The sequence below is a fragment of the Quercus lobata genome, chromosome 1, assembly GCF_001633185.2.
Source record: "Quercus lobata isolate SW786 chromosome 1, ValleyOak3.0 Primary Assembly, whole genome shotgun sequence".
In the NCBI taxonomy this organism is placed as follows: domain Eukaryota; kingdom Viridiplantae; phylum Streptophyta; class Magnoliopsida; order Fagales; family Fagaceae; genus Quercus; species Quercus lobata.
In genome coordinates, this window is record NC_044904.1 from 28543365 (window position 1) to 28554939 (window position 11575).

The 11575-nt window shown below is 34.0% G+C and overlaps 1 protein-coding gene and 2 pseudogenes across 1 annotated transcript; all 3 read left to right on the forward strand.

The window, feature by feature from the left end:
* The first annotated feature begins 1039 nt into the window (after window positions 1–1039).
* LOC115993519 lies at window positions 1040–1513 on the forward strand (annotated as a pseudogene).
* A 3935-nt stretch (window positions 1514–5448) lies between these two features.
* On the forward strand, window positions 5449–5916 carry LOC115952060 (annotated as a pseudogene).
* Window positions 5917–10704: 4788 nt separating this feature from the next.
* On the forward strand, window positions 10705–11575 carry LOC115985752 (18.5 kDa class I heat shock protein-like). The gene has a single exon (XM_031108657.1). It carries the CDS (start codon window positions 10852–10854, stop codon window positions 11317–11319), a length of 468 nt encoding a protein of 155 aa, XP_030964517.1. The 5' UTR covers window positions 10705–10851; the 3' UTR covers window positions 11320–11575.

The following is an 11575-nucleotide window of genomic DNA, read 5'->3' on the forward strand; positions in this document are numbered from 1 at the left end:
AGGAGGTAGCGTGCCGAGGACGAGTGATCAAAGGCCGAGGGGTTAAGGGGAACAGCTGAGGACGACCCTGTTCTCGGCACTCCAAGGTTTTGATGAGAGGAGCAACGTCTTAGTGGAGGCTATCCCCAAATAGTCCCCTGAAGGGGATGTGAGTGGGATAGGGCCCACATGGAGGTACGGTGTGAAATAGGTTCAAGGAAAATACGTTTCCCCCCCCCCTCCCCGCATTAAATGCACCGGCCAACGTCCTGATCATGTTAATGAGAAAAGACGCTTGGACGGTGTAACTTCGATCCTTGCGACTAAACAGAAAAGTAAGAGAGGACAGCTGATGGGACAGGTACAGAAGTAAGCACCTGCCTGACCAACAAGTGGAGGGATAGGATCAACCAAGAAGGACTATATAATGTAAAAGTTAGTGCGCCAAAAAGGGGCTGGGAAAAATGGCCAAAAACCAGAACCTCTCAGCCCGCCTCCAGGAGAAAGACTTCAGGGGCGAAGACAACTTAACCATGCATGAACATCACGAAAAACCCACCGCCTGGTGACCAAGGCCTAGCCTTTCAAACCCATGCTCTACAAATGATATTGTTTGGGCCTTTTACGTGCGAACCCAACACTGTTACGGTTCGTTACAAAATCGTGTCCTTACAATATATATATACACACACATTTTTTATAATCTTTATTGGGTTTAAATATGTTGCCAAATCCGTGTAAGTGCAATTGTACAGAGGCCCAATACATGAATCAGTAACGCAAGGAAATACCCAAGTAGGCCAAATCCATAGAAGGTTTGCAAAGATCATACTAGAACTTTCATTTGGAAAATTAGAATCGACCCGAAAGTTTGTCAAGAAAACAGAGAAGACTAATAGCCAGAACTCCTGAGAAAATATCAGAGGAATCCTCCACGAACCTATAAATTTCGCTACCACTCTATAATCTATCAAACCAGTCAGAAATCGTGTGTCATTGTAAGCATCCCAACAAACAACTACTTCAAACTTCAAAAGTTTTCTCTGTACTATAGTTCCTAATTAAGATGTCGCTAATTCCAAGCTTCTTTGGTAGCCATCGAAGCAACATCTCAGACCCATTCTCACTCAAGATTTGGGACCCTTTTAAGGATTTTCCATTCTCATTGGAATCTCAATTTGCAAAAGAAAATTCTACTTTGGTTAACACTCGTGTGGATTGGAAGGAGACCCAAGAATCCCATGTGTTCAAAGTTGATCTTCCTGGGCTCAACAAAGAAGAAGTGAAGGTTGAAGTTGAAGATGACAGAGTGCTCCAAATAAGCGGAGAGAGGAAAATGGAGAAGGAAGAGAAGAAAGACATATGGCATAGAGTGGAGCGCAGTAGCGGCAAGTTCTTGAGGAGGTTTAGGCTTCTTTAGAATGCAAAGATGGATCAAATTAAGGCTTCCATGGAGAATGGTGTTCTCACTGTGATTGTTCCTAAGGTGGAGGTGAAGAAGCCTGATGTCAAATCCATTGAGATTTCTGGCTAAATTGTGATTTGGTCCCTATATAGCATAGTTAATATAAACATAGGCCTTAAATTCTAATTGCATAAAATAAATTTTAGTTCAATGTTTGTTTCATTGTTTGATAATTTTCATGACTTGCCCCCCCAAATAAATGCTATACGGGGAATATGTAAAAACTTTGTAATGTTTTGAAAGTACTAAGGAATGCAAAAATATTGTGCTTAAAATTGGTGCTTACTCTTAATAGTTTTAATTAGATTTCCTTTCTTCCTCAAGTTGCCAACGGTCGACCAGATCTTTCTAAGTGCAAAGGGCGTCAACATTTTGATCAGCAATCATGCATAATGTAGCTTAGCATTTTATACGCAAGGTATAAAAGACCCTTCATCTATTAAACAAGAAAAATTATGTGGATATTACCTCAATAAAAAGGTCTTATCTGATCAGGACTACAAGATCTGGGAGAAGTAGTATCTCCCACACATCATCTTAATTAGTTTCCTTAGATCTTCACATGCATTAACTAGAGGGAACAAATTTTGTTCAAAGCGCTGAAATGGAAATTTTATGTATGCTAACATGCAAATCTATGAATAAAGTATCATACGACAGGTGAAAAGTTTAATTTGTTGGTGTATGTATATCTCTAATATCTATAGTTGTAAACCAACTTCTTTGTCCTCCTTATGAACAATTTTAGCTCAGCTGTTTATATTCATTTATTTACCACAAATTTAGGAAGAAACTTAAATATATTTCTCCTATAGCTTGATATAGAAGAGTAGTTTAGTCATGTGAAAGATATGTGACGTACATAAGGGGTTGGTCATTGTTCACAACTTGCAAATCCAATGTAAATAAAATTATAGACACAATGAAGGACATATGTGGATTTCTTTTACTATTTGGTTGAATCGCAATAGAACCAAGTCACCTTAATATTTTACTGGCTAAAAGTTAAGTGTTAGAATAAAATTGTGGGCTTTGAATTATTATAAAAAAAATGTTCAAGGAAATAACACAAGGGAAACAAAAAGTTCAAAATACTTCTATAAAAAAAAAAAAAAAAATGAACATCCATAAGTATATTAAGAAAAATAATTCAAACAAAATAATGTGCTCATGATTATGACATTCAACTTGAATACAAAATATTATATACAACTGTGTCTACATGTATAAAAATATAATTATGGGTAAAATACATAAACTAATCCTAAGATTTGGGCTAATGTCAAGAAGGTTCAAGACTCTTTAAAACTAACCAACTTGGTCCTTAAGCACAATTACATAGACTTAAAATTGGATTGTATAAATTTTTAAATATATATATATATATATATTCATAATATGTTAACTTATTATTTGTAATTTATAGATAATATAAACCATTTTATTTTGTAGTAAATAATTTATATATAATTTTTTATGTACTAGGTAAATCTAAATTATATAAGTTTACAAACAAAAATTAGTCTATCTCAAGAACTCAAATAATGTAATTTTAACTTTAACTAGGTTGTAACCTATGCTTACACAAACACTTAATTGAAGCAATGATAAAGTAGTCTTACCTAGGTGAGTGAAGTGGTCATCTTTGCTTTCGTGTTTAGTATTATGAATGACTCACTTGGCATCCAAATAAAAAATTTAAATTGGACATATAAAGCAAAATTAAAAAACAATTAAAAACAAATTTGAGTACTGATTGTGCTTTGACTTTAATATGATATAATATAATATATTATTTATGATTTTTTTAAAACAAAAAAAAGGGCTCGCATGTGTAATCATTGCCCCAGGGACAAAACCAGGATTTGAACTTGGGAGGGGCAAGCATAACCCAAAAAAAGTTTTGCAAGTGTTCATTTTAGTCGACCAAAAAATGCATACACATCATAATATCATATTTGTGGATGTATTATAATATTAATTTTTAGGAATTTATCCTTTGTAACGATTCAAATTATTTCTTGACTTGCAAAGTCAAGAATCTTTAACCTATATAAAAATTAATACATTTTTTTTTCTTTCTGATATTTATTTCTTTAGTTTAAAATTTTAAATTAAAAAAAAAAAAAAAAAAAAAAACCCGCAAGCCACAACAATATTATTATCAGTAATTTATTAACACAATAAAGTTACAACAAAATTAATAGATATAAGTTAGTATACTACTACAATCATTTTAAGATAGCTTTATGAATATAAGGTTATACTATATGAGCAACCAAAAAAAAAAAAAAAAAAATTAAGTGCACGTGGCTTTATGTTGGCCACAAGAACCACAATGAGTTGTAGCCATCTTTGCCACAATCTCTAAGGTGCCTTTGTCAATCATCATTTTGCAAAATAGAGAGAAGGCATGCATTGAAGTCCGAAGGTTGTGAAGTAAGAAAAAAAAAAAAAAAAAAAGATGGTTTGAGAAAAAGATGGTGGTGGTGTAGCACTAAAGGATTGTTTTGCTAAGGATTTGTCATTTGTACTTATCTTGTTGGTATTTTTTTTCTATACTGGATTTGTGATTGTTTAAAGGTTTTTCTGATTATCCAGGTGTATGAATTGTTTTGTTGGTTTGTCTAATGGATTTTCTTGATATATTGGGGCAATGCAGTAAAGGGATGGTTTGATTAAAACAATTTGGGAAATTTCATGGGTCAATTTGTAAAAATATTTGGGTAGGGGGGCAAGAATATACAATTTAGGGTCAAAAGTTAGAATTTTTGTATAGCCTATACATACTACTAGTTAATTTTTCAAAATTTGAGGGGGGCCATGCCTCCCCCCCCCCCCCCCCCAACCCAAGTGTAGTTTCATCATAGATTGCCCCATGCCCCACGATATATTACCACTTAGGCTTTTGGGTAAGCTCATAGTTACCACCAGTGCAAAGCAAAGTGTGCTACTAGTCAACCACATTACCATGATTTTTTTCATATTAGGAAGTATAGGCCAAGCTTGGTTTGAAGTGATGGGTCTTTTCGAGTGCTTCCTATCAATGCACCACACACGCCAATGGTGATTATTATTAGTTATTATTACAGAATTGTGAAGGCGGTACAAAATTTTAGTTCAGATGTTTACTATATGGAAAAAGAATAAGTTAATCCAATAGTTCATGAGTAAACTCAAACTTCTTTGACAAGAAAATGAATTAAACTGGAATATGTATTTTAGCTTGATGGTGTTCTCAAATCTGCTCATGTTCTAAAGAAAATTATATAAATCACTCCTAAACTTTTAATACTCAACTCAACTCATTTACGCCCCCTCAAATATACAACTTCATTAGTAAATTACTCAAATATACCTTAGTTTACTTCTGTTACTTCTCCTTACTTTTATTCATTATGAATCTAGAGTCCTTAAAAAAAATTATGGAATTAATTATATATATATATATATATATATTTATATAAATATTAAGGTGTTAAGTTTCAATTGGAACATGTCTAAAAAAATAACAGTTTATTGAAGCAACATCATTTTATATGGGCCCAACACTGAAACAAATTTTATTATGTAATAATCACAAGAAGTTGTAATAGCAAATGCAAAAAAAGTGATAATTTTTGTATTCATAAATTATTGTTTTAATAAATACCACTTTTACGACAAATTACATTGTTTTCAAAATGATTCGTATATTTTATGCTGATTAAAATTTTAGTGCCTTTAAAATTTACAAGAATTAAATTGCATATTTAGATATCGACAAGATACTAGAATGTTCATCTAAAAAATTAGAACAAGCCCGAAAGTTCGTCAAGATAGATAGAGAAGACTAACAACAACCAGAACTCCCAAGAAAATATTCGAAGAATCCCCATAAACCTATAAATTCACTACCAGATTGTTCTCTCTCAAACCAGTCAGAATTTGCAAGTGTCATTTTAAGCATTCCCAACAAACAACCACTTCTTCAAAGGTTCTCTCTACTCTAGCTCTTTATTAAGATGTCATTGATTCCAAGTTTCTTTGGTAGCTACCGAACCAACATCTTGAATCCATTCTCGCTTGAGATTTGGGACCCTTTTAAGGAATTCCCATTCTCATCTGAATCTCAGTCTTCAGGAGAAACTTCTGATTTGGTTAATACCCGCGTGGATTGGAAGGAGACCCCAGAAGCCCATGTGTTCAAAGCTTATCTTCTTGGGCTTAACAAAGAGGAAGTAAAGGTCGAAGTTGAAGATGACAGAGTGCTCTAGATAAGCGGAGAGAGGAAAGTGGAGTAGGAAGAGAAGAAAGAGACGTGGCATAGAGTGGAGCGTAGCAGCGACAAGTTCTTGAGGAAGTTTAGGCTTCCTGAAAATGCTAAGATGGTTCAAATTAAGGCTGCAATGGAGAATTGCGTTCTCACTATGAAGATTCCTAAGGTGGAGGTGAAGAAGCCTGATGTCAAGTCCATTGAGATTTCTAGCTAAATTGTGATCTGGTCCCTATATAGCATAGTAATTAATATAAACATAGGCCTCAAATTCTAATTGTATAAAATAAATTTTAGTACTATGTTCGTTTAATTGTTTGATCATTTTCATGATGTCCTCCGGTATATGCTATACGGGGAATATGTAAAAGCTTTGTAATGTTTTGAAAGTACCAAGAAATGCAAAAATATTGTGCTTAAAAGTTAAAATCATTGCTTACTCTTACCAATTTAAATTAGTTTCCCATTTCTTCCTCAAATTGCCAACGGCCAACCAGATCTTTCTAAGTGCAAAGGGCATTAACGTTTTGATCTGCAATCATAATGTAGCTTAGCATTTTATGTGCAAGGTTTAAGAGACTCTTCATCTATTAAACAAGAAAAATTATGTGGATAATAACTTAATAAAAAGGTTTATCTGATTAGGACCGCAGGATTTGGGAGAAGTAGTTTCTCCACATCATCTTAGGTTTCTATACCCTTACTTCTAGACTTATAGTTTTCTAAGATCTTCGCAGTCGTTAACTAGAGGGAACAAATTTTGTTCAAAGTGCTCAAATGAAAATTTTATGTATGCTAACATGTCAAATGTATGAATATATAATCATATGACAGGTGAAAATTTTCATTTGTTATAGCTATAAATCAACTTCTTTGTTCTCTTTATGAACAATTTGAACTCAGCTATTTATATATTTAAGTTTCTTCCTAATTGCTCTTTATGAACAGTTTGAACTTAGCTTCCTAATTGCTCTATTTCGGTATTTCCTAAAGATATTAAAATTTTTGGGGAAAAAAGATATTAAATTATTTTGGGAAAAGGAAATAGAGCAATTAGGAAGAAACTTAAATATATTTCTCCTATAGCTTGACACAGAAGAGTAGTACAGTCATGTGAAAGATGTGTGATATATGGGGTTGATCATTGCTCATAATTTGCAAAAGCAATGTAAATAAAATAATAAAAAAATAAAAAATATCCTCTTAAATCTATTTTACTTCCCTCCATTACTTCTTCTTCTCCCCTCCATCCAAATGGACCATTAGTCTCCTAGACCATGGTTTAGAAACCCAGATTGGACCATACGGTCCGACCGGGTTAACCGGAAACCGTTCATCAATACGATTCTTTAAACCTCTAGAACCGGCTTATGTGAGAAAGTCAGTGAACCGTTCCAACCATGGTTGAACCTTTCGGGTTTGAAAACCGTAGGTTTTCACAGGTCAAAATTAGACGTTTTTTTTTGGATACTTACAGGTTTATAACCATTGTTGAAGGCTAAAGCTTCAACCACATGAGATGCTATCAAATGAGATTACACCGCCATCTTTCTGTTCTTATTCTTTGTCTCATTTGCTCTCTTACTCTCTCTGCATTTTTCACTTTTGCCGATGTTGTTTCTGCATTTTTGGCCTCTAAAGTATTCAATCTTCTTCTTTGCTACTTTTGAAGTCTTCTTCTTTGTTGCTGCTTGCTTTAGTGTCAACCACAAATATTTGCTTTGCTGTTGTTAGGGTACATTTTTTTTTACACCTAATATTATTTAAATAACACCTATATATTTTTCAAACATCACAAATGAATTATTGGGCATACCTAAATATTTTTGACTATTACTATGCTAGCTCACAACCATTCTTCTTTCCATTACAAAATTGGGCTACAATTGTAAAACACTGTAAGACCCAATATTTTTGTAAAGCCTAAATTATTTATTGATCAAGTTAAAATCTCATTCCTTGTGGACCTGGACCTTCTAGAACAAAAGTATGGTTGGGCATCATTAATATGTTATAAAAAAAGATGCGACTCTTATAAATCATAAGGTCAATTAAAATTTAATTGAAGGGCCATAAAGTAATATTTATTTATTAAAAGAATAAATGGTTTCTGTATTTTTTTGCAATTCTTAGCTAGGCTTCTAGATAAAAAGGATAGTTGAATATCATGGTCAAGATTCACATTCTTGTCAAGCAAATATGAGGGAAATGACCAAAGAGAAAGTTGGATTTTTTTTTTCTTTTTTCTAAATAAGAAAGTTGAGGTTTGGAATTCAGAAAATGATAGATCCTAATTTTCCTCCATATCTAATGCTGTCTGGTCCAAAAATTAATTTTGAGAGTTTTTCTGCCAAATTATGCTTTACTAGAAGAAACGATCCCTTAAGAACGGGTAATTATTGGGTACTCTTGGAGTACCACAAATGCGTACTCCCTCCTCTCACATAAGTATGAGTCCTATTAATTAAATTTATAATAGAATTCACAATTCTTGTGAGAGAGAAGAGTGCATATTTATGGTACTCTCGTAATATTCAATAATTTTTTCCTAAGAACTTACTAATGGCCTGTTTGGAAATTTAGAGAGGGAGGAGAGTAGAGGGGAGTAGAGGGGGGGAGAGTAGTGGGGAGGAGAGTAGAGGGGAATAGTTATCCTCCATCTTGTTTGGATGTTTTAAAAATTAGTAAGGGGAAAGAGAGTAATTAGCCCTTCCTTTTGTTTGGATGTTTTAAAAATTAGGATAAAAATGAGAGGAAATGATTTAAATAGAAAAATTTACCTCTATTTGAAAATGGACTTGCAACATTGGTTTATGATTAATTTGTTAGATTAAAAAATTATGACTATAGCATGCAATATATTTTTTTTTTTTTATCTGATGTGAATTAAATAATCAACATTGGCTTATGATTAAATATTTTTTCTGCTTTTTTATTATACTAAAAAAAACCATCCTTAATTGATAATAATTAAAATAAGAAAAAAATTGTTTGGTTTGTTTGTTTACTGAAAAAATCAACAAAATACTATAGTGGGTTGTATTGGAAGAAGAACGGTAGGTTCTCGTTGCTTTCGAATCTGTTCAGGTCTAGATCCGAGAAATTGGAATCAAATCCTAGGGTTTTGACTCGCGAGCCCTCGGTTGCTACTAGTATTGTGACTACTGTTGCTTCTACGAGTTCGTCTTCTCCATCCTAGTTCGTCGCGATCTTCACCGGCCGCATGAAGAAGAAGTCGCGGCTTTTTGTTTACGATGAGTCCACCGTGGAGAGAAAGCCTCGTCCGCAAGCTGATCGAGGAATGTCATCGGTGAGAACTAGCAATTCCAACAAGGACTGTGAATGTTTGCCGCTCGTTTGGTTTTCCAGAAAGTGCGGGTCGAGAAAATTTTTTTCAAACACTATTTTCTTGAAAAAAAAAAAAGAATTTATTTTATATAATCGGTTTGTAATTTTGTTAATTTAGAAAGGGGAAATTGGAGAATTCATTTAGTCAATAATTTATCAACTCTACTCTCCAAATCTCTCCAATTTGGAGGAATTAAAAAAGAGGGATTAGAGGAAGTTGAAATCCTTCCAAACCCCTTCCCCTCCTTCCTTAAAAAACTTCCAAACAAGGTAATTGAATTACTCTCCCTCCCTCTACTCTACTCCCCCTCATTTTTTAAACATCCAAACAGAGCATAAATGAAATCTAAGGGATCTTGTTAGTTAGCATTAAATGAGTTAAGATGAATTTCATGGTTTACCTAAACTTAGGAGACAAAAATCAAATTAATTATTTGGGCGTTGTTTTCTAGGCTTGTAGCTTGCATGTGGGTCTACTACTCATAGGTTCATGGAGTTTGCAACTGCTCCAGGTCCAAGCCCCTATTCAAAATCAGCATCCTAGTCCCATAGGTAAGCTTAAATAGATTCTCCTTTTGATCTCAATCAATACGATAGAGTATTGTACTTGATGCAATAGCAATTAATAGTTGAGATTGAAAATTATTTGAGATTGAAAATTGAAAAAAATAATTTTCAATCTTAACCATTAAATACTAAATTTTGAATAATAGTTAAAAAATTAAAGTTAAAAATTAAGATAGTAAAACTTTATGTGAGAAGAAGTAGGGTAATTGGATATTGCACGGGACCCAAATCCCAATCAATACTACACTCCTTCAAAATTTCCCAGTAAAGTTACAGAAGTTTGGGGCAAATAAAATAAAATAAAAGAATAATGGGCCCTAAAATAATTGGGCTATCTTTTTTCGTGGATTTTTGGAAAAAAAAAAAGAGAGGACGTTAACCAATATGTACTTAAATCACAAATTAAACGAGTAGAAAATACATCAGAGGTGTGTAATGGATTACAAAACTTCTACCTGATACAACTTGTCTTGGCAAGCACATCAACAGAGCTCTAGTTGATGGTATGTGCTAGCCTTGCATTCTATTACTTGTCTACACTCAATACTTCAATATTTAACAATTTATAATAATTAATATGACTTCGTATTGAGTTACATATTCATGCACGTGCACTCAAATTTTATTAAATACAAACTATTGAGAAGAGAAAATATATGTTTTTTTACGTAATTATTTAGTGCTCAATGACTAAATCGATGTGAATCTCCTTCATCTCACGTTATAGAAGATTATATTAGTTAAACTTCTGGTTGGATTTATTATTTATATGAGCGGTGGAAATACCGAGTCGTTGTGAACCAAGAGTGTATGATAAGTTTTAATTTTTTTTTTTTTTCGGCTGAGTTTTTTCTATTAAAAAAAATAAAAAACTAAGGCATTCACAAAACTTTGGATGACTAATGGATTAGGCCCAATACGGGTATTTGTGGGCATTTTGGCACAGCCTAGTAATAACTGGGCTAGAACGCTAGGTCCAACAGAAGGTTCTCAAAGATGCTAGAGAAACTGGAAAGAACATTGAAAAACAAGAAAGTTCGTTAACGAGACCAGATCGAGGAGACAAACAACTACTAGAGTTCGCGAGAAAACACTTGAAGAATCCTACAAGAACCTATAAATATGCAAATCATTCTTTCTTTCCAAACCAATCCGAAGTCGCAAGTATCATTGTAAGCTTTCCCAACGAACAAAAACAACTTCTAAGGTTTTCTCTTTACAGTAGTTATTAACTAAGATGTCGCTGATTCCAAGCTTCTTTGGTAGCCGCCGAAGCAATATCTTCGATCCATTCTCGCTCGAGATTTGGGACCCATTTAAGGATTTTCCGTTCTCATCTGAACCTCAGTTTGCAAAAGAAACTTCTGCTTTGGTTAACACTCGCGTGGATTGGAAGGAGACCCCAGAAGCCCATGTGTTCAAAGCTGATCTTCCTGGGCTCAACAAAGAGGAAGTGAAGGTTGAAGTTGAAGAAGACAGAGTGCTCCAAATAAGCGGAGAGAGGAAGGTGGAAAAGGAAGAGAAGAAAGACACGTGGCATAGAGTGGAGCGTAGCAGCGGTAAGTTCTTGAGGAGGTTTAGGCTTCCTGAGAATGCAAAGATGGATGAGATTAAGGCTTCCATGGAGAATGGTGTTCTCACTGTGACGGTCCCTAAGGTGGAGGTGAAGAAGCCTGATGTCAAATCCATTGAGATTTCTAGCTAAATTGTGATTGTGGTCCCTATATTGCCATAGTAATTAAATAGGCATATGCCTGATTCTGTGATTGCAGAAGATCTCAAAAAATAAAAATTGTAATCGCAGAAAATAAATAGGCATAGTTCTTCTTTAGTTTTAAGTTTGTTTGATAATTGTCATGATGTGTCCCCGACTACCTGTCCGGGCCCCGGGGAGTATGTAAACGCTTTGGTTTGTTTTGAAAGTTCTAAAGAATGTAAAAACAGATTGCTTAAAATGTTTG